At 41.4% G+C, this 27,500-nt stretch overlaps 1 protein-coding gene across 4 annotated transcripts in view; it reads left to right on the top strand.

Annotated features, from left to right (window-relative positions):
• Positions 1-27,500, top strand: part of plxnb1a (plexin b1a) — a 303,093-nt gene that overhangs the window by 194,414 nt on the left and 81,179 nt on the right. For 3 of the 4 annotated variants that reach the window (XM_061973889.2, XM_061973873.2, XM_061973881.2), the window contains exons 12-13: positions 2,798-3,424; positions 23,218-23,316. In XM_061973889.2, coding sequence (XP_061829873.2) covers positions 2,798-3,424; positions 23,218-23,316 — 726 coding nt within the window. The remainder of the gene's footprint in view (positions 1-2,797; positions 3,425-23,217; positions 23,317-27,500) is intronic. The other variant, XM_061973897.2, reaches the window with a different exon arrangement.

The following is a 27,500-nucleotide window of genomic DNA, read 5'->3' as shown; positions in this document are numbered from 1 at the left end:
CTGTGAAACCAAAAAGACTATAAATATGGAACAAAAACTTACTTGGCTTGGACAAAAGTAGTTGCTTGAGGAATTGACATGAAAAGAAGTATCAGGCATGAACAGAGCATAAATGTGTTGTGAGGTCGTCAGGACGAACAACAGAAAATGAATGAACTTAAATACTATGGACATGTTTAACAACAGGTGCGTGACTCAAAACAGGTGCGTGACATGACAGGTGAAACTAATGGGTAACTATGGTGACAAAACAAAACAAAAGTGCACAAAAAGTCCAAAAATAAAACCTGATCACACAGACATGACACAAGCATGTTTTACTCAACATAGGTCATCACATCTCAGCAACAAGCTGTAATATCTTACTGAGATCATTTAAAACCCTTAAAACAAGTAAAACACTCTAACATAAAATCTGCTTAGTGAGAAGAATGATCTTATCAGACAGAAAATAAGCAAATATCACCCTTATTTGAGATATTTCATCTTACTTAGATTTCAGTTATTGCAGTGTATCTGTGTTGGCCCTGCGATGAGGTGGCGACTTGTCCAGGGTGTACCCCGCCTTCCGCCCGAATGCAGCTGAGCTAGGCTCCGGCACCACCCGCCTCCCTGAAAAGGACAAGGATGGATGGATTACATATATACTGCAATGCAACCTGTACACTGACAACTCTAAAGTATACTCAAGTTTAATTTCTGGTGTATTGTCCTTTTGAGAAGGTCCTTGCTTAAAATTTGAGGTGTACTTTAGTCAGTTCCTACTCGCTTCACGCTATACATTTGTTCATACTTGCCAACCCTCCCGGATTTTCCGGGAGACTCCCGAAATTCAGCGCCTCTCCCGAAAATCTCCCGAAACTCAGGCGGAGCTGGAGGCCACGCCCCCTCCACCTCCATGCGGACCTGAGTCCGCTTTCCCACAATATAAAGAACGTCTACAGTAAAGCAGTCCGTCTGCCGTAAACAGCAATGTTGTGACACTCTTAAACAGGACAATACTGCCATCTAGTGCATTTGATGAAAGCACTTTTGTGCGTGCCACACAGCAATGCACCATCAGAGAGGGTGTTCAGCATGGTTAGAAAGATAGTGACAGAGAATAGAACAAGGATGGAAAATTCAACCCTTAACTCAACAATGAGTAGATGAGTGTTATGTGTGTGTATATGTGTAAATAAATGAACACTGAAATTCAAGTATTTCTTTTATTTTTATATTTATATATTAGAGATGCGCGGATAGGCAATTATTTCATCCGCAACCGCATCAGAAAGTCGTCAACCATCCGCAATCCACCCGATCTAACATTTGATCAGAACCGCACCCGCCCGCACCCGCCCGTTGTTATATATCTAATATAGACGATGCAAGGCATTAGTGAGGTTATAAAGCTTTTGCCTGTTAAAGAAAGGAGACTGATCCAATGCAGTACAGACATTCGCGTGCCACGCTGTCACGACCCAGACGCACACCAGTGCGCAATCATATGGGAGCCGCGCTGAGCGCACCTCCAAGCGCGTCTCGCTGCAGGCGACGGCCGGGTATGGGCCCGACGCTCCAGCGCCATCCATTTTCAGGGCTAGTTGATTCGGCAGGTGGGTTGTTACACACTCCTTAGCGGGTTCCGACTTCCATGGCCACCGTCCTGCTGTCTATATCAACCAGGGTGAGCCCCACCCCTTTCGTGAGCGCACTGCGCGCGGAGTGACCCCTGTTACGCGCCCCGGGCAACAGGGGTGGCGGGCAGGTAAGCTGCGTGGGCGGAGCGCGCGGAGTGACCCCTGTTATGAGCCCCCGGCCACGGGGGTGGCGGGCAGGTAAGCTGCTTACCTGCTGCGCGTGACGCCGGCCGCGGCGAAGGCGGATGAGGCGGACGAGGCGGGGTGTCGGTGCGGTGGGCGCGGTGGTGACCCTGGACGTGCGTCGGGCCCTTCTCGCGGATCGCCTCAGCTACGGCTCCCGGTGGGGCCCTCTCGGGGGAAGGGGCCTCGGTCCCGGACCCCGGCGAGGCGTCCCTTCTTCGCTCCGTAAAAGTGTCCATCTCTTTTTTTTTTTTTTCTTCTGTTGTGGCATATGCAGCAGGTGCCTGCTCGTTTTTCGTATGTGGGTAACAACATTTAACTATGTATATATATTTCCCAATTGGTTTAACTGCCACCCGCCTGAATCTATTTAAAATCTAATTTTTTTTTAACCACCCGACCCGACCCGACCCGCGGATAAAATCTAATTTTTTTAAATTTCATCCGACCCGATACGCGGATAATCCGCGGACTCCGCGGTTGTGCCCGCAAACCGTGCATCTCTAATATATATATATATAGCTAGAATTCACTGAAAGTCAATTATTTCTTATATATATATATATATATATATATATATATATATATATATATATCCATCCATCCATCCATTTACTACCGCTTATTCCCTTCGGGGTCGTGGGGATATATATATATATATATATATATATATATATATATATATATATATATATATGAAATACTTGACTTGGTGAATTCTAGCTGTAAATATACTCCTCTCCTCTTAACCACGCCCCCAACCACGCCCCCCGCACCCACCCCCCACCTCCCGAAATTGGAGGTCTCAAGGTTGGCAAGTATGCATTTGTTTGTCTATTTGCTTCGCTTGTGTACATTTCCCATTTCCAGTTTTGCTTCATTGTCATTGTTTCTATCTCAAGTCTGCTTGTTTATCCTAATTTTTGTCCTCCCTTGCCTTTTTTTTGTCTGTTCTTTCCCGCTTGTTCGTTTTGCGTTTCTCCATCGACAAGTTCAAACCACCGACACCCACCATCCCACCACCCACCAGAAAACAGACCACTTTACCCCCGACTCAGACGACCGCTCCTACAACAACAACAACAACAACACGACCGCCACCCACCGTGCCTCCTGCTATCACCACTGCAGCTGTCACTCCCACCACTCTTTACAGCGAGTCCACGTCCCGCCCACCCCAGGACGTAACTCCCACCTTCACGGGGACCACCATGGATGTCAGTGTTACCGATGGGTCCCCGTCACTGGTCACAACGCCCGGTTTTGTAGAAGTTGAGACTGTTGATTGGCTGCCAGCTGCCAACACCTCTAGTAGTCCATCACCCGGCAGCACAAGTGGCCCAGTTGACTCTGAAGTGGAGCCCTCTGGCTCCTCTTCTGGTATAAGCTCAACCACATCCAGGGAAGTTGTTACGCCAACAGAACTGGCAAGCAGTGATTCCACCGAGGAAAGTGACGGCCCTCCGTGGATTAAGGGGTGGCCTGAGGCGGAGGCAGACACAGAGTCTCTCGGTCAGGAAAACATCACCTTTACGCAATCACCTGACATTTTTAACACGCCCAACACTGAGTCCGACGAAAATGACCAAGCAGATTCTTCTGTTGGTTCTTATTTGATGGTGAGTTCAGAAGGTGCCGTTTGTATTCATCAAATAGTCAGCAGATTATTAGGGCCCGCATGGCCCATTGTATAAGGACTCCCAAAGGGAGTCCTTATGCAATGGGACATAAGGACCTATTGAATTTGTAAGGTTTTATTAGGGCCCGCATGGCCCATTGTATAAGGACTCCCAAAGGGAGTCCTTATGCAATGGGACATAAGGACCTATTGAATTTGTAAGGTTTTATTAGGGCCCGCATGGCCCATTGCATAAGGACTCCCTTTGGGAGTCCTTATGCAATGGGACATAAGGACCTATTGAATTTGTAAGGTTTTATTATTATTCTTTATTCTTTATTCTTCCGCCGCCACTTTAAACTGTAATTTGACCCACTTAACATGCTTCAAAACTCACCATATTTGACCCACACATCAGGACCTGCGAAAATTGCCTTTTTAAAAAAAAAAACGAACCACAAAACTCAAAATCAAAAACCTTTATGTATGTGTGACTTAGACCTAGATTTCATAATAGTATATTCTCGGGCAAAAATCAACAGGAAGTTGGCAATTCCCCCTTCAAGACAAAAAAGTACTAAAAACAATCACTTTTGCCTCTTTGAGCTGTAATTTGACCCCCTTAACATGCTTCATAACTCACCGAACTGAACACACACATCAGGACTGGCAAAAATTGCGATCTAATAAAAAAAACCTAACCCCAAATCTCAAAATTGTGCTCTAGCGCAATTTTTTAATGAAACGCACAAAAAACTGCTCCTCGGATGAAAAAACTGACAAAACTGCCTGTAACTCTCCCTGGGAAGGTCGGAGAGACATGAAACAAAAACCTCTATGTAGGTCTCACTTAGACCTACATTTCATAAATTGACAACCCCCAGCAAAAATCAACAGGAAGTTTGCTATTCCCCCTTCAAAACAATTTTTTTGTAAAAACCAGTCACCTTCCTTCAAAAACTATCTCCTCTGAGCGCGTTTGTCGTTTCGGCTTCAAACTAACACAGGAGAGAGATTAAACCCTTGTGTATAAAATAACAGAACAGCGTTTTAATACCTGCTCCGGTTTTGATTTTATGACCCTTCAAAGACCCGCTGCGCTGATGCTGCTGCGCTGTTTTTTTTTTTTAAGATGGCTGCTTAAAAGCAGGAAGCACCAACGTGCCCACACAATGCAGACAAGGTAGGTACACTAGACAAAAGTCTTGGGACACTTCAGACTAAAAGTAGACAAAAGTATTGGGACACTTAGAACTAGCACCTGCCAAATACGCGGGCCCGACCAATGCTGCTTGCAGCTTTAATTTGAATTATTTTGCGTGTTTACCTAACATCCAAATACAGTGGAACCTGCTTCTGTTCCTAACACGTCAAACGACAGTTCAACTCCAATCTGTTGTGGACAAAATAGTGTTTACATTTAATGCTTGGCCCATTAACAATAACTTCATTATTTCTTGCATTGATCAAATACATTAATAAAAGTACAAATATATATTTTTTAACTTTGAATTCACATGCAATTATACATTTTTAATACAATATATTTAGTATATTTACAGTGCATCCGGAAAGTATTCACAGCGCTTCATTTTCCCCACAAGCCTTATAACTTAACATAATATAATATAATATATCAGTATATATAATATACTGTACATATATTACGTATATATGTTATATTTTATATCGCTATATTTAGTCTATGTATACCTGCATTGTCCTTTCCATCCTTACACTTTCCATCATTTTAATTGAGCTAGGGATGTCCCGATCCAGGTTTTTGCACTTCCGATCCGATACCGATATTGTTTTTGCATTTCCGATCCGATACCGATACTGACCGATACTGGCCTATCCGAGCATGTATTGAAGTTTAAAGTTATTTAGCCTACTTAGTTGTCAGAATCATGTTGAAAAGGGTTTTAGTACTCTTGATAACAACTAGCCAGCTGAATTAGGGGAGTTTGAATAATACACAATGGTTGGTAACAAGAAACTGACCTGTTTATTCAAGGATAAACACAAAATAGACAAAATTATACATGACAAACAGAAATGGCATCATTGAAACTAGGTTTGGGCGATATGGCCTTTTTTTAATATTGCGATATTTTAAGGCCATATTGCGATACACAATATATATCTCGATATTTTGCCTTAGCCTTGAATGAACACTTGATGCATATAATCACAGCAGTATGATGATTCTATGTGTTTTGATTGATTGATTGAGACTTTTATTAGTAGGTTGCACAGTGAAGTACATATTCCGTACAATTGACCACTAAATGGTAACACCCCAATAAGTTTTCCAACTTGTTTAAGTCGGGGTCCACTTAAATTGATTCATGATACAGATATATACTATCAGATATATACTATCATCATAATACAGTCATCACACAAGATAATCACATTGAATTATTTACATTATTTATAATCCAGGGTGTGGAGGGGGGCGCCGGATGTAAGTGTCAAAAAGACAGCCAAAAGAGTTTGATATGAGAATGAATCTAAAGTTAAAATATAGGGTAGAAATGCATTTGCAGGAAATGTAGTCTTGATTTTCAACATTTTCTTTCAAGGCTTGCATGTCTACATTAAAACATTCTTCTTCATACTGCATTAATATATGCTACTTTTAAACTTTCATGCAGAGAAGGAAATCACAACTAAAAAAATCACTAATTTTTTCAAATGGTGTTGATGTGGAAATGTTTGCCTCTGCATTTTGATGGTGTGGACGTGTGGCACCGAATGGAGATAAGCGTCTCGACAGACGTCACAATATTTGAACAATGATGACGAAAACTGTTTTCTCTGTCGTGTCGGTGTGTTGAAAATTGTTATGCGCTTATTTTTTTATTAGATTTTGTGCGTGGCATAGATTTGCTATACGCAGAGGATGCTTAAACAGTGCGCAATTGCACAGGCAAGCACCTTAGAGGGAGCGTTGCTCGCACGGCTGCGCTAGCATCACAGCTAACGTTAGCCATGCTGCTACCTCTCTGCTCGGGGAGGAAGTATACGTATGTGACGTATGACGTGACAGTATGTGACGTATGACGTGACAGTATGTGACGTGTGTAAGAAGGTGCGCTTGCTGTCTGTGAGAGGGATACACAGGAAAGAGTGAGAAGAGCCTGTCGTGTAATGCCAGCAGCTAAAAGCAACTGCGTGAGAATTCACATACGTGGATGTGTTGAAGGTGTGCTGGAAAATGCGGAACGGAAATTACGGAGCAGCAGAAAAGCGGAATGTATTATTTAAATCGGTGCGTTGGAAAACACGGACCGGAGTTTTTTCTTAAACTGCATCTGGATCGGCATTTTCCCATGCCTTGCCGATACGCAATTTTTGGAAAATATCGGCAGCCGATCCAAGTAAAAAATATATATATACAAAAACGAGAACAGCCTAATAGCTAGAACTAGTATGCATATATCTCTATAAAAAGGCTTTTTAAAAAAGAAGGGTTTTTAAGTCTTTTTTAAAAGCATCCACGGTCTGTGGTGCCCTCAGGTGGTCAGGGAGAGCGTTCCACAGACTGGGAGCGGCGGAGCAGAAAGCCCGGTCTCCTTAAAAAATATATATATACAAAAACGAGAACAGCCTAATAGCTAGAACTAGTATGCATATATCTCTATAAAAAGGCTTTTTTAAAAAGAAGGGTTTTTAAGCCTTTTTTAAAAGCATCCACGGTCTGTGGTGCCCTCAGGTGGTCAGGGAGAGCGTTCCACAGACTGGGAGCGGCGGAGCAGAAAGCCCGGTCTCCTTAAAAAATATATATATCCAAAAACGAGAACAGCCTAATAGCTAGAACTAGTATGCATATATCTCTATAAAAAGGCTTTTTAAAAAAGAAGGGTTTTTAAGCCTTTTTTAAAAGCATCCACAGTCTGTGGTGCCCTCAGGTGGTCAGGGAGAACGTTCCACAGACTGGGAGCGGCGGAGCAGAAAGCCCGGTCTCCTTAAAAAATATATATATACAAAAACGAGAACAGCCTAATAGCTAGAACTAGTATGCATATATCTCTATAAAAAGGCTTTTTAAAAAAGAAGGGTTTTTAAGCCTTTTTTAAAAGCATCCACGGTCTGTGGTGCCCTCAGGTGGTCAGGGAGAGTGTTCCACAGACTGGGAGCGGCGGAGCAGAAAGCCCGGTCTCCTTAAAAAATATATATATACAAAAACGAGAACAGCCTAATAACTAGAACTAGTATGCATATATCTCTATAAAAAGGCTTTTTAAAAAAGAAGGGTTTTTAAGCCTTTTTTAAAAGCATCCACGGTCTGTGGTGAACTCAGGTGGTCAGGGAGAGTGTTCCACAGACTGGGAGCGGCGGAGCAGAAAGCCCGGTCTCCTTAAAAAATATATATATACAAAAACGAGAACAGCCTAATAACTAGAACTAGTATGCATATATCTCTATAAAAAGGCTTTTTAAAAAAGAAGGGTTTTTAAGCCTTTTTTAAAAGCATCCACGGTCTGTGGTGAACTCAGGTGGTCAGGGAGAGTGTTCCACAGACTGGGAGCGGCGGAGCAGAAAGCCCGGTCTCCTTAAAAAATATATATATACAAAAACGAGAAAAGCCTAATAGCTAGAACTAGTATGCATATATCTCTATAAAAAGGCTTTTTAAAAAAGTAGAGTTTTTAAGCCTTTTTTAAAAGCATCCACGGTCTGTGGTGCCCTCAGGTGGTCAGGGAGAGTGTTCCACAGACTGGGAGCGGCGGAGCAGAAAGCCCGGTCTCCTTAAAAAATATATATATACAAAAACGAGAACAGCCTAATAGCTAGAACTAGTATGCATATATCTCTATAAAAAGGCTTTTAAAAAAGAAGGGTTTTTAAGCCTTTTTTAAAAGCATCCACAGTCTGTGGTGCCCTCAGGTGGTCAGGGAGAGCGTTCCACAGACTGGGAGCGGCGGAGCAGAAAGCCCGGTCTCCTTAAAAAATATATATATACAAAAACGAGAACAGCCTAATAGCTAGAACTAGTATGCATATATCTCTATAAAAAGGCTTTTTAAAAAAGAAGGGTTTTTAAGCCTTTTTTAAAAGCATCCACAGTCTGTGGTGCCCTCAGGTGGTCAGGGAGAGTGTTCCACAGACTGGGAGCGGCGGAGCAGAAAGCCTGGTCTCCTTAAAAAAAATATATATACAAAAACGAGAACAGCCTAATAGCTAGAACTAGTATGCATATATCTCTATAAAAAGGCTTTTTAAAAAAGAAGGGTTTTTAAGCCTTTTTTAAAAGCATCCACGGTCTGTGGTGCCCTCAGGTGGTCAGGGAGAGTGTTGCACAGACTGGGAGCGGCGGAGCAGAAAGCCCGGTCTCCTTAAAAAAAATATATATCCAAAAACGAGAACAGCCTAATAGCTAGAACTAGTATGCATATATCTCTATAAAAAGGCTTTTTAAAAAAGAAGGGTTTTTAAGCCTTTTTTAAAAGCATCCACAGGCTGTGGTGCCCTCAGGTGGTCAGGGAGAGTGTTCCACAGACTGGGAGCGGCGGAGCAGAAAGCCCGGTCTCCTTAAAAAATATATATATACAAAAACGAGAACAGCCTAATAGCTAGAACTAGTATGCATATATCTCTATAAAAAGGCTTTTTAAAAAAGAAGGGTTTTTAAACCTTTTTTAAAAGCATCCACAGTCTGCGGTGCCCTCAGGTGGTCAGGGAGAGTGTTCCACAGACTGGGAGCGGCGGAGCAGAAAGCCCGGTCTCCTTAAAAAATATATATATACAAAAACGAGAACAGCCTAATAGCTAGAACTAGTATGCATATATCTCTATAAAAAGGCTTTTAAAAAAAGAAGGGTTTTTAAGCCTTTTTTAAAAGCATCCACAGTCTGTGGTGCCCTCAGGTGGTCAGGGAGAGTGTTCCACAGACTGGGAGCGGCGGAGCAGAAAGCCCGGTCTCCTTAAAAAATATATATATACAAAAACGAGAACAGCCTAATAGCTAGAACTAGTATGCATATATCTCTATAAAAAGGCTTTTAAAAAAGAAGGGTTTTTAAGCCTTTTTTAAAAGCATCCACAGTCTGTGGTGCCCTCAGGTGGTCAGGGAGAGTGTTCCACAGACTGGGAGCGGCGGAGCAGAAAGCCCGGTCTCCTTAAAATATATATATATACAAAAACGAGAACAGCCTAATAGCTAGAACTAGTATGCATATATCTCTATAAAAAGGCTTTTAAAAAAAGAAGGGTTTTTAAGCCTTTTTTAAAAGCATCCACAGTCTGTGGTGCCCTCAGGTGGTCAGGGAGAGTGTTCCACAGACTGGGAGCGGCGGAGCAGAAAGCCCGGTCTCCTTAAAAAATATATATATACAAAAACGAGAACAGCCTAATAGCTAGAACTAGTATGCATATATCTCTATAAAAAGGCTTTTTAAAAAAGAAGGGTTTTTAAGCCTTTTTTAAAAGCATCCACGGTCTGTGGTGCCCTCAGGTGGTCAGGGAGAGTGTTCCACAGACTGGGAGCGGCGGAGCAGAAAGCCCGGTCTCCTTAAAAAATATATATATACAAAAACGAGAACAGCCTAATAGCTAGAACTAGTATGCATATATCTCTATAAAAAGGCTTTTAAAAAAAGAAGGGTTTTTAAGCCTTTTTTAAAAGCATCCACAGTCTGTGGTGCCCTCAGGTGGTCAGGGAGAGTGTTCCACAGACTGGGAGCGGCGGAGCAGAAAGCCCGGTCTCCTTAAAAAATATATATATACAAAAACGAGAACAGCCTAATAGCTAGAACTAGTATGCATATATCTCTATAAAAAGGCTTTTAAAAAAGAAGGGTTTTTAAGCCTTTTTTAAAAGCATCCACAGTCTGTGGTGCCCTCAGGTGGTCAGGGAGAGTGTTCCACAGACTGGGAGCGGCGGAGCATAAAGCCCGGTCTCCTTAAAAAATATATATATACAAAAACGAGAACAGCCTAATAGCTAGAACTAGTATGCATATATCTGTATAAAAAGGCTTTTAAAAAAAGAAGGGTTTTTAAGCCTTTTTTAAAAGCATCCACAGTCTGTGGTGCCCTCAGGTGGTCAGGGAGAGTGTTCCACAGACTGGGAGCGGCGGAGCAGAAAGCCCGGTGTCCTTAAAAAATATATATATACAAAAACGAGAACAGCCTAATAGCTAGAACTAGTATGCATATATCTCTATAAAAAGGCTTTTAAAAAAGAAGGGTTTTTAAGCCTTTTTTAAAAGCATCCACAGTCTGTGGTGCCCTCAGGTGGTCAGGGAGAGTGTTCCACAGACTGGGAGCGGCGGAGCAGAAAGCCCGGTCTCCTTAAAATATATATATATACAAAAACGAGAACAGCCTAATAGCTAGAACTAGTATGCATATATCTCTATAAAAAGGCTTTTAAAAAAAGAAGGGTTTTTAAGCCTTTTTTAAAAGCATCCACAGTCTGTGGTGCCCTCAGGTGGTCAGGGAGAGTGTTCCACAGACTGGGAGCGGCGGAGCAGAAAGCCCGGTCTCCTTAAAAAATATATATATACAAAAATGAGAACAGCCTAATAGCTAGAACTAGTATGCATATATCTCTATAAAAAGGCTTTTTAAAAAAGAAGGGTTTTTAAGCCTTTTTTAAAAGCATCCACAGTCTGTGCTGCCCTCAGGTGGTCAGGGAGAGTGTTCCACAGACTGGGAGCGGCGGAGCATAAAGCCCGGTCTCCTTAAAAAATATATATATACAAAAACGAGAACAGCCTAATAGCTAGAACTAGTATGCATATATCTCTATAAAAAGGCTTTTTAAAAAAGAAGGGTTTTTAAGTCTTTTTTAAAAGCATCCACGGTCTGTGGTGCCCTCAGGTGGTCAGGGAGAGTGTTCCACAGACTGGGAGCGGCGGAGCATAAAGCCCGGTCTCCTTAAAAAATATATATACAAAAACGAGAACAGCCTAATAGCTAGAACTAGTATGCATATATCTCTATAAAAAGGCTTTCAAAAAAGAAGGGTTTTTAAGCCTTTTGTAAAAGCATCCACGGTCTGTGGTGCCCTCAGGTGGTCAGGGAGAGTGTTCCACAGACTGGGAGCGGCGGAGCAGAAAGCCCGGTCTCCTTTTAAAATATATATATACAAAAACGAGAACAGCCTAATAGCTAGAACTAGTATGCATATATCTCTATAAAAAGGCTTTTTAAAAAAGAAGGGTTTTTAAGCCTTTTTTAAAAGCATCCACAGTCTGTGGTGCCCTCAGGTGGTCAGGGAGAGTGTTCCACAGACTGGGAGCGGCGGAGCAGAAAGCCCGGTCTCCTTAAAAAAAATATATATCCAAAAACGAGAACAGCCTAATAGCTAGAACTAGTATGCATATATCTCTATAAAAAGGCTTTTAAAAAAAGAAGGGTTTTTAAGCCTTTTTTAAAAGCATCCACAGTCTGTGGTGCCCTCAGGTGGTCAGGGAGAGTGTTCCACAGACTGGGAGCGGCGGAGCAGAAAGCCCGGTCTCCTTAAAAAATATATATATACAAAAACGAGAACAGCCTAATAGCTAGAACTAGTATGCATATATCTCTATAAAAAGGCTTTTAAAAAAGAAGGGTTTTTAAGCCTTTTTTAAAAGCATCCACAGTCTGTGGTGCCCTCAGGTGGTCAGGGAGAGTGTTCCACAGACTGGGAGCGGCGGAGCATAAAGCCCGGTCTCCTTAAAAAATATATATATACAAAAACGAGAACAGCCTAATAGCTAGAACTAGTATGCATATATCTCTATAAAAAGGCTTTTTAAAAAAGAAGGGTTTTTAAGTCTTTTTTAAAAGCATCCACGGTCTGTGGTGCCCTCAGGTGGTCAGGGAGAGTGTTCCACAGACTGGGAGCGGCGGAGCAGAAAGCCCGGTCTCCTTAAAAAATATATATATACAAAAACGAGAACAGCCTAATAGCTAGAACTAGTATGCATATATCTCTATAAAAAGGCTTTTTAAAAAAGAAGGGTTTTTAAGTCTTTTTTAAAAGCATCCACGGTCTGTGGTGCCCTCAGGTGGTCAGGGAGAGTGTTCCACAGACTGGGAGCGGCGGAGCAGAAAGCCCGGTGTCCTTAAAAAATATATATATACAAAAACGAGAACAGCCTAATAGCTAGAACTAGTATGCATATATCTCTATAAAAAGGCTTTTAAAAAAGAAGGGTTTTTAAGCCTTTTTTAAAAGCATCCACAGTCTGTGGTGCCCTCAGGTGGTCAGGGAGAGTGTTCCACAGACTGGGAGCGGCGGAGCAGAAAGCCCGGTCTCCTTAAAATATATATATATACAAAAACGAGAACAGCCTAATAGCTAGAACTAGTATGCATATATCTCTATAAAAAGGCTTTTAAAAAAAGAAGGGTTTTTAAGCCTTTTTTAAAAGCATCCACAGTCTGTGGTGCCCTCAGGTGGTCAGGGAGAGTGTTCCACAGACTGGGAGCGGCGGAGCAGAAAGCCCGGTCTCCTTAAAAAATATATATATACAAAAATGAGAACAGCCTAATAGCTAGAACTAGTATGCATATATCTCTATAAAAAGGCTTTTAAAAAAAGAAGGGTTTTTAAGCCTTTTTTAAAAGCATCCACAGTCTGTGGTGCCCTCAGGTGGTCAGGGAGAGTGTTCCACAGACTGGGAGCGGCGGAGCATAAAGCCCGGTCTCCTTAAAAAATATATATATACAAAAACGAGAACAGCCTAATAGCTAGAACTAGTATGCATATATCTCTATAAAAAGGCTTTTTAAAAAAGAAGGGTTTTTAAGTCTTTTTTAAAAGCATCCACGGTCTGTGGTGCCCTCAGGTGGTCAGGGAGAGTGTTCCACAGACTGGGAGCGGCGGAGCATAAAGCCCGGTCTCCTTAAAAAATATATATACAAAAACGAGAACAGCCTAATAGCTAGAACTAGTATGCATATATCTCTATAAAAAGGCTTTCAAAAAAGAAGGGTTTTTAAGCCTTTTGTAAAAGCATCCACGGTCTGTGGTGCCCTCAGGTGGTCAGGGAGAGTGTTCCACAGACTGGGAGCGGCGGAGCAGAAAGCCCGGTCTCCTTTTAAAATATATATATACAAAAACGAGAACAGCCTAATAGCTAGAACTAGTATGCATATATCTCTATAAAAAGGCTTTTTAAAAAAGAAGGGTTTTTAAGCCTTTTTTAAAAGCATCCACAGTCTGTGGTGCCCTCAGGTGGTCAGGGAGAGTGTTCCACAGACTGGGAGCGGCGGAGCATAAAGCCCGGTCTCCTTAAAAAATATATATATACAAAAACGAGAACAGCCTAATAGCTAGAACTAGTATGCATATATCTGTATAAAAAGGCTTTTAAAAAAAGAAGGGTTTTTAAGCCTTTTTTAAAAGCATCCACAGTCTGTGGTGCCCTCAGGTGGTCAGGGAGAGTGTTCCACAGACTGGGAGCGGCGGAGCAGAAAGCCCGGTGTCCTTAAAAAATATATATATACAAAAACGAGAACAGCCTAATAGCTAGAACTAGTATGCATATATCTCTATAAAAAGGCTTTTAAAAAAGAAGGGTTTTTAAGCCTTTTTTAAAAGCATCCACAGTCTGTGGTGCCCTCAGGTGGTCAGGGAGAGTGTTCCACAGACTGGGAGCGGCGGAGCAGAAAGCCCGGTCTCCTTAAAATATATATATATACAAAAACGAGAACAGCCTAATAGCTAGAACTAGTATGCATATATCTCTATAAAAAGGCTTTTAAAAAAAGAAGGGTTTTTAAGCCTTTTTTAAAAGCATCCACAGTCTGTGGTGCCCTCAGGTGGTCAGGGAGAGTGTTCCACAGACTGGGAGCGGCGGAGCAGAAAGCCCGGTCTCCTTAAAAAATATATATATACAAAAATGAGAACAGCCTAATAGCTAGAACTAGTATGCATATATCTCTATAAAAAGGCTTTTTAAAAAAGAAGGGTTTTTAAGCCTTTTTTAAAAGCATCCACAGTCTGTGCTGCCCTCAGGTGGTCAGGGAGAGTGTTCCACAGACTGGGAGCGGCGGAGCATAAAGCCCGGTCTCCTTAAAAAATATATATATACAAAAACGAGAACAGCCTAATAGCTAGAACTAGTATGCATATATCTCTATAAAAAGGCTTTTTAAAAAAGAAGGGTTTTTAAGTCTTTTTTAAAAGCATCCACGGTCTGTGGTGCCCTCAGGTGGTCAGGGAGAGTGTTCCACAGACTGGGAGCGGCGGAGCATAAAGCCCGGTCTCCTTAAAAAATATATATACAAAAACGAGAACAGCCTAATAGCTAGAACTAGTATGCATATATCTCTATAAAAAGGCTTTCAAAAAAGAAGGGTTTTTAAGCCTTTTGTAAAAGCATCCACGGTCTGTGGTGCCCTCAGGTGGTCAGGGAGAGTGTTCCACAGACTGGGAGCGGCGGAGCAGAAAGCCCGGTCTCCTTTTAAAATATATATATACAAAAACGAGAACAGCCTAATAGCTAGAACTAGTATGCATATATCTCTATAAAAAGGCTTTTTAAAAAAGAAGGGTTTTTAAGCCTTTTTTAAAAGCATCCACAGTCTGTGGTGCCCTCAGGTGGTCAGGGAGAGTGTTCCACAGACTGGGAGCGGCGGAGCAGAAAGCCCGGTCTCCTTAAAAAAAATATATATCCAAAAACGAGAACAGCCTAATAGCTAGAACTAGTATGCATATATCTCTATAAAAAGGCTTTTAAAAAAAGAAGGGTTTTTAAGCCTTTTTTAAAAGCATCCACAGTCTGTGGTGCCCTCAGGTGGTCAGGGAGAGTGTTCCACAGACTGGGAGCGGCGGAGCAGAAAGCCCGGTCTCCTTAAAAAATATATATATACAAAAACGAGAACAGCCTAATAGCTAGAACTAGTATGCATATATCTCTATAAAAAGGCTTTTAAAAAAGAAGGGTTTTTAAGCCTTTTTTAAAAGCATCCACAGTCTGTGGTGCCCTCAGGTGGTCAGGGAGAGTGTTCCACAGACTGGGAGCGGCGGAGCATAAAGCCCGGTCTCCTTAAAAAATATATATATACAAAAACGAGAACAGCCTAATAGCTAGAACTAGTATGCATATATCTCTATAAAAAGGCTTTTTAAAAAAGAAGGGTTTTTAAGTCTTTTTTAAAAGCATCCACGGTCTGTGGTGCCCTCAGGTGGTCAGGGAGAGTGTTCCACAGACTGGGAGCGGCGGAGCAGAAAGCCCGGTCTCCTTAAAAAATATATATATACAAAAACGAGAACAGCCTAATAGCTAGAACTAGTATGCATATATCTCTATAAAAAGGCTTTTTAAAAAAGAAGGGTTTTTAAGTCTTTTTTAAAAGCATCCACGGTCTGTGGTGCCCTCAGGTGGTCAGGGAGAGTGTTCCACAGACTGGGAGCGGCGGAGCAGAAAGCCCGGTGTCCTTAAAAAATATATATATACAAAAACGAGAACAGCCTAATAGCTAGAACTAGTATGCATATATCTCTATAAAAAGGCTTTTAAAAAAGAAGGGTTTTTAAGCCTTTTTTAAAAGCATCCACAGTCTGTGGTGCCCTCAGGTGGTCAGGGAGAGTGTTCCACAGACTGGGAGCGGCGGAGCAGAAAGCCCGGTCTCCTTAAAATATATATATATACAAAAACGAGAACAGCCTAATAGCTAGAACTAGTATGCATATATCTCTATAAAAAGGCTTTTAAAAAAAGAAGGGTTTTTAAGCCTTTTTTAAAAGCATCCACAGTCTGTGGTGCCCTCAGGTGGTCAGGGAGAGTGTTCCACAGACTGGGAGCGGCGGAGCAGAAAGCCCGGTCTCCTTAAAAAATATATATATACAAAAATGAGAACAGCCTAATAGCTAGAACTAGTATGCATATATCTCTATAAAAAGGCTTTTAAAAAAAGAAGGGTTTTTAAGCCTTTTTTAAAAGCATCCACAGTCTGTGGTGCCCTCAGGTGGTCAGGGAGAGTGTTCCACAGACTGGGAGCGGCGGAGCATAAAGCCCGGTCTCCTTAAAAAATATATATATACAAAAACGAGAACAGCCTAATAGCTAGAACTAGTATGCATATATCTCTATAAAAAGGCTTTTTAAAAAAGAAGGGTTTTTAAGTCTTTTTTAAAAGCATCCACGGTCTGTGGTGCCCTCAGGTGGTCAGGGAGAGTGTTCCACAGACTGGGAGCGGCGGAGCATAAAGCCCGGTCTCCTTAAAAAATATATATACAAAAACGAGAACAGCCTAATAGCTAGAACTAGTATGCATATATCTCTATAAAAAGGCTTTCAAAAAAGAAGGGTTTTTAAGCCTTTTGTAAAAGCATCCACGGTCTGTGGTGCCCTCAGGTGGTCAGGGAGAGTGTTCCACAGACTGGGAGCGGCGGAGCAGAAAGCCCGGTCTCCTTTTAAAATATATATATACAAAAACGAGAACAGCCTAATAGCTAGAACTAGTATGCATATATCTCTATAAAAAGGCTTTTTAAAAAAGAAGGGTTTTTAAGCCTTTTTTAAAAGCATCCACAGTCTGTGGTGCCCTCAGGTGGTCAGGGAGAGTGTTCCACAGACTGGGAGCGGCGGAGCAGAAAGCCCGGTCTCCTTAAAAAAAATATATATCCAAAAACGAGAACAGCCTAATAGCTAGAACTAGTATGCATATATCTCTATAAAAAGGCTTTTAAAAAAAGAAGGGTTTTTAAGCCTTTTTTAAAAGCATCCACAGTCTGTGGTGCCCTCAGGTGGTCAGGGAGAGTGTTCCACAGACTGGGAGCGGCGGAGCAGAAAGCCCGGTCTCCTTAAAAAATATATATATACAAAAACGAGAACAGCCTAATAGCTAGAACTAGTATGCATATATCTCTATAAAAAGGCTTTTAAAAAAGAAGGGTTTTTAAGCCTTTTTTAAAAGCATCCACAGTCTGTGGTGCCCTCAGGTGGTCAGGGAGAGTGTTCCACAGACTGGGAGCGGCGGAGCAGAAAGCCCGGTCTCCTTAAAATATATATATATACAAAAACGAGAACAGCCTAATAGCTAGAACTAGTATGCATATATCTCTATAAAAAGGCTTTTAAAAAAAGAAGGGTTTTTAAGCCTTTTTTAAAAGCATCCACAGTCTGTGGTGCCCTCAGGTGGTCAGGGAGAGTGTTCCACAGACTGGGAGCGGCGGAGCAGAAAGCCCGGTCTCCTTAAAAAATATATATATACAAAAATGAGAACAGCCTAATAGCTAGAACTAGTATGCATATATCTCTATAAAAAGGCTTTTTAAAAAAGAAGGGTTTTTAAGCCTTTTTTAAAAGCATCCACAGTCTGTGGTGCCCTCAGGTGGTCAGGGAGAGTGTTCCACAGACTGGGAGCGGCGGAGCATAAAGCCCGGTCTCCTTAAAAAATATATATATATACAAAAACGAGAACAGCCTAATAGCTAGAACTAGTATGCATATATCTCTATAAAAAGGCTTTTTAAAAAAGAAGGGTTTTTAAGTCTTTTTTAAAAGCATCCACGGTCTGTGGTGCCCTCAGGTGGTCAGGGAGAGTGTTCCACAGACTGGGAGCGGCGGAGCAGAAAGCCCGGTCTCCTTAAAAAAAATATATATACAAAAACGAGAACAGCCTAATAGCTAGAACTAGTATGCATATATCTCTATAAAAAGGCTTTCAAAAAAGAAGGGTTTTTAAGCCTTTTGTAAAAGCATCCACGGTCTGTGGTGCCCTCAGGTGGTCAGGGAGAGTGTTCCACAGACTGGGAGCGGCGGAGCAGAAAGCCCGGTCTCCTTTTAAAATATATATATACAAAAACGAGAACAGCCTAATAGCTAGAACTAGTATGCATATATCTCTATAAAAAGGCTTTTTAAAAAAGAAGGGTTTTTAAGCCTTTTTTAAAAGCATCCACAGGCTGTGGTGCCCTCAGGTGGTCAGGGAGACTGTTCCACAGACGGGCAGCGGCGGAGCAGAAAGCCCGGTCTCCTTAAAAAAAATATATATCCAAAAACGAGAACAGCCTAATAGCTAGAACTAGTATGCATATATCTCTATAAAAAGGCTTTTTAAAAAAGAAGGGTTTTTAAGCCTTTTTTAAAAGCATCCACGGTCTGTGGTGCCCTCAGGTGGTTAGGGAGAGTGTTCCACAGACTGGGAGCGGCGGAGCAGAAAGCCCGGTCCCCTTAAAAAAAATATATATCCAAAAACGAGAACAGCCTAATAGCTAGAACTAGTATGCATATATCTCTATAAAAAGGCTTTTTTAAAAAAGAAGGGTTTTTAAGCCTTTTTTAAAAGCATCCACAGTCTGTGGTGCCCTCAGGTGGTCAGGGAGAGCGTTCCACAGACTGGGAGCGGCGGAGCAGAAAGCCCGGTCTCCTTAAAAAATATATATATACAAAAACGAGAACAGCCTAATAGCTAGAACTAGTATGCATATATCTCTATAAAAAGGCTTTTTAAAAAAGAAGGGTTTTTAAGCCTTTTTTAAAAGCATCCACAGGCTGTGGTGCCCTCAGGTGGTCAGGGAGACTGTTCCACAGACGGGCAGCGGCGGAGCAGAAAGCCCGGTCTCCTTAAAAAATATATATATACAAAAACGAGAACAGCCTAATAGCTAGAACTAGTATGCATATATCTCTATAAAAAGGCTTTTTAAAAAAGAAGGGTTTTTAAGCCTTTTTTAAAAGCATCCACGGTCTGTGGTGCCCTCAGGTGGTCAGGGAGAGCGTTCCACAGACTGGGAGCGGCGGAGCAGAAAGCCCGGTCTCCTTAAAAAATATATATATACAAAAACGAGAACAGCCTAATAGCTAGAACTAGTATGCATATATCTCTATAAAAAATTTTTTTTTTTTTTAAAGAAGGGTTTTTAAGCCTTTTTTAAAAGCATCCACAGTCTGTGGTGCCCTCAGGTGGTCAGGGAGAGTGTTCCACAGACTGGGAGCGGCGGAGCAGAAAGCCCGGTCTCCTTAAAAAAAATATATATCCAAAAACGAGAACAGCCTAATAGCTAGAACTAGTATGCATATATCTCTATAAAAAGGCTTTTAAAAAAAGAAGGGTTTTTAAGCCTTTTTTAAAAGCATCCACGGTCTGTGGTGCCCTCAGGTGGTCAGGGAGAGCGTTCCACAGACTGGGAGCGGCGGAGCAGAAAGCCCGGTCTCCTTAAAAAATATATATATACAAAAACGAGAACAGCCTAATAGCTAGAACTAGTATGCATATATCTCTATAAAAAGGCTTTTTAAAAAAGAAGGGTTTTTAAGCCTTTTTTAAAAGCATCCACAGTCTGTGGTGCCCTCAGGTGGTCAGGGAGAGTGTTCCACAGACTGGGAGCGGCGGAGCAGAAAGCCCGGTCTCCTTAAAAAATATATATATACAAAAACGAGAACAGCCTAATAGCTAGAACTAGTATGCATATATCTCTATAAAAAGGCTTTTAAAAAAAGAAGGTTTTTTAAGCCTTTTTTAAGAGCATCCACAGTCTGTGGTGCCCTCAGGTGGTCAGGGAGAGTGTTCCACAGACTGGGAGCGGCGGAGCAGAAAGCCCGGTCTCCTTAAAAAAAATATATATACAAAAACGAGAACAGCCTAATAGCTAGAACTAGTATGCATATACCTCTATAAAAAGGCTTTTTAAAAAAGAAGGGTTCTTAAGCCTTTTTTAAAAGCATCCACGGTCTGTGGTGCCCTCAGGTGGTCAGGGAGAGTGTTCCACAGACTGGGAGCGGCGGAGCAGAAAGCCCGGTCTCCTTAAAAAATATATATATACAAAAACGAGAACAGCCTAATAGCTAGAACTAGTATGCATATATCTCTATAAAAAGGCTTTTTAAAAAATAAGGGTTTTTAAGCCTTTTTTAAAAGCATCCACAGTCTGTGGTGCCCTCAGGTGGTCAGGGAGAGTGTTCCACAGACTGGGAGCGGCGGAGCAGAAAGCCCGGTCTCCTTAAAAAATATATATATACAAAAACGAGAACAGCCTAATAGCTAGAACTAGTATGCATATATCTCTATAAAAAGGCTTTTAAAAAAAGAAGCGTTTTTAAGCCTTTTTTAAAAGCATCCACAGTCTGTGGTGCCCTCAGGTGGTCAGGGAGAGTGTTCCACAGACTGGGAGCGGCGGAGCAGAAAGCCCGGTCTCCTTAAAAAATATATATATACAAAAATGAGAACAGCCTAATAGCTAGAACTAGTATGCATATATCTCTATAAAAAGGCTTTTAAAAAAGAAGGGTTTTTAAGCCTTTTTTAAAAGCATCCACAGTCTGTGGTGCCCTCAGGTGGTCAGGGAGAGTGTTCCACAGACTGGGAGCGGCGGAGCAGAAAGCCCGGTCTCCTTAAAAAATATATATATACAAAAACGAGAACAGCCTAATAGCTAGAACTAGTATGCATATATCTCTATAAAAAGGCTTTTTAAAAAAGAAGGGTTTTTAAGTCTTTTTTAAAAGCATCCACGGTCTGTGGTGCCCTCAGGTGGTCAGGGAGAGTGTTCCACAGACTGGGAGCGGCGGAGCAGAAAGCCCGGTCTCCTTAAAAAATATATATATACAAAAACGAGAACAGCCTAATAGCTAGAACTAGTATGCATATATCTCTATAAAAAGGCTTTTTAAAAAAGAAGGGTTTTTAAGTCTTTTTTAAAAGCATCCACGGTCTGTGGTGCCCTCAGGTGGTCAGGGAGAGCGTTCCACAGACTGGGAGCGGCGGAGCAGAAAGCCCGGTCTCCTTAAAAAAAATATATATATACAAAAACGAGAACAGCCTAATAGCTAGAACTAGTATGCATATATCTCTATAAAAAGGCTTTTTAAAAAAGAAGGGTTTTTAAGCCTTTTTTAAAAGCATCCACGGTCTGTGGTGCCCTCAGGTGGTCAGGGAGAGTGTTCCACAGACTGGGAGCGGCGGGGCAGAAAGCCCGGTCTCCTTAAAAAATATATATATACAAAAACGAGAACAGCCTAATAGCTAGAACTAGTATGCATATATCTCTATAAAAAGGCTTTTTAAAAAAGAAGGGTTTTTAAGCCTTTTTTAAAAGCATCCACAGTCTGCGGTGCCCGCAGGTGGTCAGGGAGAGTGTTCCACAGACTGGGAGCGGCGGAGCAGAAAGCCCGGTCTCCTTAAAAAATATATATATACAAAAACGAGAACAGCCTAATAGCTAGAACTAGTATGCATATATCTCTATAAAAAGGCTTTTAAAAAAAGAAGGGTTTTTAAGCCTTTTTTAAAAGCATCCACGGTCTGTGGTGCCCTCAGGTGGTTAGGGAGAGTGTTCCACAGACTGGGAGCGGCGGAGCAGAAAGCCCGGTCTCCTTAAAAAATATATATATACAAAAACGAGAACAGCCTAATAGCTAGAACTAGTATGCATATATCTCTATAAAAAGGCTTTTAAAAAAAGAAGGGTTTTTAAGCCTTTTTTAAAAGCATCCACGGTCTGTGGTGCCCTCAGGTGGTTAGGGAGAGTGTTCCACAGACTGGGAGCGGCGGAGCAGAAAGCCCGGTCTCCTTAAAAAATATATATATACAAAAACGAGAACAGCCTAATAGCTAGAACTAGTATGCATATATCTCTATAAAAAGGCTTTTTAAAAAAGAAGGGTTTTTAAGCCTTTTTTAAAAGCATCCACGGTCTGTGGTGCCCTCAGGTGGTCAGGGAGAGCGTTCCACAGACTGGGAGCGGCGGAGCAGAAAGCCCGGTCTCCTTAAAAAATATATATATCCAAAAACGAGAACAGCCTAATAGCTAGAACTAGTATGCATATATCTCTATAAAAAGGCTTTTTAAAAAAGAAGGGTTTTTAAGCCTTTTTTAAAAGCATCCACGGTCTGTGGTGCCCTCAGGTGGTCAGGGAGAGCGTTCCACAGACTGGGAGCGGCGGAGCAGAAAGCCCGGTCTCCTTAAAAAATATATATATACAAAAACGAGAACAGCCTAATAGCTAGAACTAGTATGCATATATCTCTATAAAAAGGCTTTTTAAAAAAGAAGGGTTTTTAAGCCTTTTTTAAAAGCATCCACAGTCTGTGGTGCCCTCAGGTGGTCAGGGAGAGTGTTCCACAGACTGGGAGCGGCGGAGCAGAAAGCCCGGTTTCCTTAAAAAATATATATATACAAAAACGAGAACAGCCTAATAGCTAGAACTAGTATGCATATATCTCTATAAAAAGGCTTTTTAAAAAAGAAGGGTTTTTAAGCCTTTTTTAAAAGCATCCACGGTCTGTGGTGCCCGCAGGTGGTCAGGGAGAGCGTTCCACAGACTGGGAGCGGCGGAGCAGAAAGCCCGGTCTCCTTAAAAAATATATATATCCAAAAACGAGAACAGCCTAATAGCTAGAACTAGTATGCATATATCTCTATAAAAAGGCTTTTTAAAAAAGAAGGGTTTTTAAGCCTTTTTTAAAAGCATCCACAGTCTGTGGTGCCCTCAGGTGGTCAGGGAGAGTGTTCCACAGACTGGGAGCGGCGGAGCAGAAAGCCCGGTCTCCCATAGTTCGTAACTTTGTCCTCGGAGGTTGGAGGAGGTTAGCCTGTCCGGACGGGACAAGCGGTAGAAAATGGATGGATGGAATAAGGCTGTTACATAACAAAATGTGGATTAAGTGAAGCGCTGTTTATACTTTGCGGATGCACTGTCGTTGGGGAAAATATATTTGTTTCTTTTTTCGTAACTTTACATTCATCCACGATAATCCAGAGTAACTCCACGTCAACAAACTGATCCCGCTTTTTTGTCATTTGTAGCCATTACGCCTTTTCTAGAAAATGACTTTCTTCAGGCTTCTGATTGGCTTTCAAGGCGCCGGCGTCCCATGACCTAATATTGACACCCGTTTCAGGACTGTCCTTGTGTGGAGAAAATTGAGGATTCTTCGCTCCTTCCCGTCAACGTCGAGAGGAAGATCACGCTGGTCGGACGACACCTCCACCTGTTCCAGGTAGTTTTAACGACACTTATCGGTTATTTTAAGGACAACAAGTGGTTCTCAAATGGGGGTACTTGAAGGTATGCCAAGGGGTACGTGTTTTTTTTTTTTTAATTCTAAAAATAGCAACAACTCTAAAATCCTTTATAATTATAAATAAAAACCTATATTTTTTTCCAAAATAGTTCAAGAAAGACCACTACAAATGAGCAATATTTTTTAGTGTTATACAATTTAATAAATCAGAAACTGATGACATAGTGCTGTATTTTACTTCTTTATCTCTTTTTTTCAACCAAAAATGCTTTGCTCTGATTAGGGGGTACTTAAATTAAAATAAAATTCCCACTTAAAACAGGTTGAGAACCACTGATCTAGATGACCAAAATTTCACTAACAAGTTCCCTTTATGTACCTTTTACTCTTGAAAATGAATCTGGCATTAATTTCCCTTAATATCAATTAGTTTTAAGTAATGACGAACTGTACTTGGAACGCCCCCCCTGTTCCATTGCCAGACTCGATGTGGTGCCCACACTGCAAAAAGTCAGTGTCCAATAACAAGAAAAAAAAATTAAAGCTGCAAGCAGCATTGGTCGGGCCCGCGTATTTGGCAGGTGCTAGTCCTAAGTGTCCCAATACTTTTGTCAAGTTTTAGTCCCAAGTGTCCCAATACTTTTGTCCAGTGTAAGTGTCCCAATACTTGTGTCCAGTGGTAGTCCTAAGTGTCCCAATACTTAGTCTACTTTTAGTGCGAAGTGTCCCAATACTTTTGTCCAGTGGTAGTCCGAAGTGTCCCAATACTTATGTCAAGTTGTAGTCAAGTGTCCCAATACTTTTGTCAAGTTTTAGTCCCAAGTGGCCCAATACTTTTGTCAAGTTGTAGTCCTAAGTGTCCCAATACTTTTGTCCAGTTTTAGTCCCAAGTGGCCCAATACTTATGTCAAGTTGTAATCCTAAGTGTCCCAATACTTTAGGCAATTTCTGGTCCTAAGTGTCCCAAAACTTTTGTGCAGTTTTAGTCGTAAGTGTCCCAATACTTTTGTCCAGTGTAAATGTCCCAATACTTTTGTCAAGTGGTAGTCCCAAGTGTCCCAATACTTTTGTCCAGTTTTAGTCCCAAGTGTCCCAATACTTTTGTCAAGTTGTAGTCCTAAGTGTCCCAATACTTTTGTCCAGTGTAGGTGTCCCAATACTTTTGTCCAGAGGTAGTCCTAAGTGTCCCAATACTTTTGTCAAGTTTAGGCGTAAGTGTCCCAATACTTTTATCCAGTGTAAGTGTCCCAATACTTTTATCCAGTGGTAGTCCTAAGTGTCCCAATACTTTTGTCCAGTGTAAGTGTCCCAATACTTGTGTCCAGTGGTAGTCCTAAGTGTCCCAATACTTAGTCTACTTTTAGTGCGAAGTGTCCCAATACTTTTGTCCAGTGGTAGTCCGAAGTGTCCCAATACTTATGTCAAGTTGTAGTCAAGTGTCCCAATACTTTTGTCAAGTTTTAGTCCCAAGTGGCCCAATACTTTTGTCAAGTTGTAGTCCTAAGTGTCCCAATACTTTTGTCCAGTTTAAGTGTCCCAATACTTGTGTCCAGTGGTAGTCCTAAGTGTCCCAATACTTAGTCTACTTTTAGTGCGAAGTGTCCCAATACTTTTGTCCAGTGGTAGTCCGAAGTGTCCCAATACTTATGTCAAGTTGTAGTCAAGTGTCCCAATACTTTTGTCAAGTTTTAGTCCCAAGTGGCCCAATACTTTTGTCAAGTTGTAGTCCTAAGTGTCCCAATACTTTTGTCCAGTTTTAGTCCCAAGTGGCCCAATACTTATGTCAAGTTGTAATCCTAAGTGTCCCAATACTTTAGTCAAGTTTTAGTCCCAAGTGTCCCAATACTTTTGTCCAGTGTAAGTGTCCCAATACTTGTGTCCAGTGGTAGTCCTAAGTGTCCCAATACTTAGTCTACTTTTAGTGCGAAGTGTCCCAATACTTTTGTCCAGTGGTAGTCCGAAGTGTCCCAATACTTATGTCAAGTTGTAGTCAAGTGTCCCAATACTTTTGTCAAGTTTTAGTCCAAAGTGGCCCAATATTTTTGTCAAGTTGTAGTCCTAAGTGTCCCAATACCTTTGTCCAGTTTTAGTCCCAAGTGGCCCAATACTTATGTCAAGTTGTAATCCTAAGTGTCCCAATACTTTAGTCAATTTCTGGTCCTAAGTGTCCCAAAACTTTTGTGCAGTTTTAGTCGTAAGTGTCCCAATACTTTTGTCCAGTGTAAATGTCCCAATACTTTTGTCAAGTGGTAGTCCCAAGTGTCCCAATACTTTTGTCCAGTTTTAGTCCCAAGTGTCCCAATACTTTTGTCAAGTTGTAGTCCTAAGTGTCCCAATACTTTTGTCCAGTGTAGGTGTCCCAATACTTTTGTCCAGAGGTAGTCCTAAGTGTCCCAATACTTTTGTCAAGTTTAGGCGTAAGTGTCCCAATACTTTTATCCAGTGTAAGTGTCCCAATACTTTTATCCAGTGTAAGTGTCCCAATACTTTTATCCAGTGGTAGTCCTAAGTGTCCCAATACTTTTGTCCAGTGTAGGTGTCCCAATACTTTTGTCCAGTGGTAGTCCTAAGTGTCCCAATACTTAGTCTACTTTTAGTGCGAAGTGTCCCAATACTTTTGTCCAGTGGTAGTCCGAAGTGTCCCAATACTTATGTCAAGTTGTAGTCAAGTGTCCCAATACTTTTGTCAAGTTTTAGTCCCAAGTGGCCCAATACTTTTGTCAAGTTGTAGTCCTAAGTGTCCCAATACTTTTGTCCAGTTTTAGTCCCAAGTGGCCCAATACTTATGTCAAGTTGTAATCCTAAGTGTCCCAATACTTTAGTCAATTTCTGGTCCTAAGTGTCCCAAAACTTTTGTCCAGTTTTAGTCGTAAGTGTCCCAATACTTTTGTCCAGTGTAAATGTCCCAATACTTTTGTCAAGTGGTAGTCCCAAGTGTCCCAATACTTTTGTCCAGTTTTAGTCCCAAGTGTCCCAATACTTTTGTCAAGTTGTAGTCCTAAGTGTCCCAATACTTTTGTCCAGTGTAGGTGTCCCAATACTTTTGTCCAGTGGTAGTCCTAAGTGTCCCAATACTTAGTCTACTTTTAGTGCGAAGTGTCCCAATACTTTTGTCCAGTGGTAGTCCGAAGTGTCCCAATACTTATGTCAAGTTGTAGTCAAGTGTCCCAATACTTTTGTCAAGTTTTAGTCCCAAGTGGCCCAATACTTTTGTCAAGTTGTAGTCCTAAGTGTCCCAATACTTTTGTCCAGTTTTAGTCCCAAGTGGCCCAATACTTATGTCAAGTTGTAATCCTAAGTGTCCCAATACTTTAGTCAATTTCTGGTCCTAAGTGTCCCAAAACTTTTGTCCAGTTTTAGTTGTAAGTGTCCCAATACTTTTGTCCAGTGTAAATGTCCCAATACTTTTGTCAAGTGGTAGTCCCAAGTGCCCCAATACTTTTGTCCAGTTTTAGTCCCAAGTGTCCCAATACTTTTGTCAAGTTGTAGTCCTAAGTGTCCCAATACTTTTGTCCAGTGTAGGTGTCCCAATACTTTTGTCCAGAGGTAGTCCTAAGTGTCCCAATACTTTTGTCAAGTTTAGGCGTAAGTGTCCCAATACTTTTATCCAGTGTAAGTGTCCCAATACTTTTGTTCAGTTTTCGTCATAAGTGTCCCAATACTTTTGTCTACCTTTAGTCCGCTGGTGCTTCCTGCTTTTAAGCAGCCTTCTTGAAAAAACAGCAGCATCAGCGCAGCGGCTCTTTGAAGGGTCATAAAATCAAAACCGGAGCCGGTATTAAAACTCTTTCGATAACTTTTAATCAAAAGGGTTCAATCTCTCTCCTGTGTTAATTTGAAGCCGAAACAACAAGATAATGTTTGAAGAAAGGTGACCGGTTTTTACAAAAATGTTGTGTTGAAGGGGGAATAGCAAGCTTCTTGTAGATTTTTGCTGGGGGTTGTCAATTTATGAAATGTAGGTCTAAGTGAGACCTACGGAGAGGATTTTGTTTCATGTCTCTCCGACCTTCCCAGTGGGAGTTACAGGCAGTTTTGTCATTTTTTCTTCTTCCGAGGAGCAATTTTTTCTCCGTTTTATTCCAAAATTGCTCTAGAGCGCAATTTTTAAATTTGGGGTTAGGTTTTTTCATTAGATCACAGTTTTAGCCAGTCCTGAT

Source organism: Nerophis lumbriciformis, linkage group LG01, assembly GCF_033978685.3.
Source record: "Nerophis lumbriciformis linkage group LG01, RoL_Nlum_v2.1, whole genome shotgun sequence".
In the NCBI taxonomy this organism is placed as follows: Eukaryota; Metazoa; Chordata; class Actinopteri; order Syngnathiformes; family Syngnathidae; genus Nerophis; species Nerophis lumbriciformis.
Note: the sequence above shows the minus strand (reverse complement) of the source record. Positions and strands in the feature narration are given on the sequence as shown.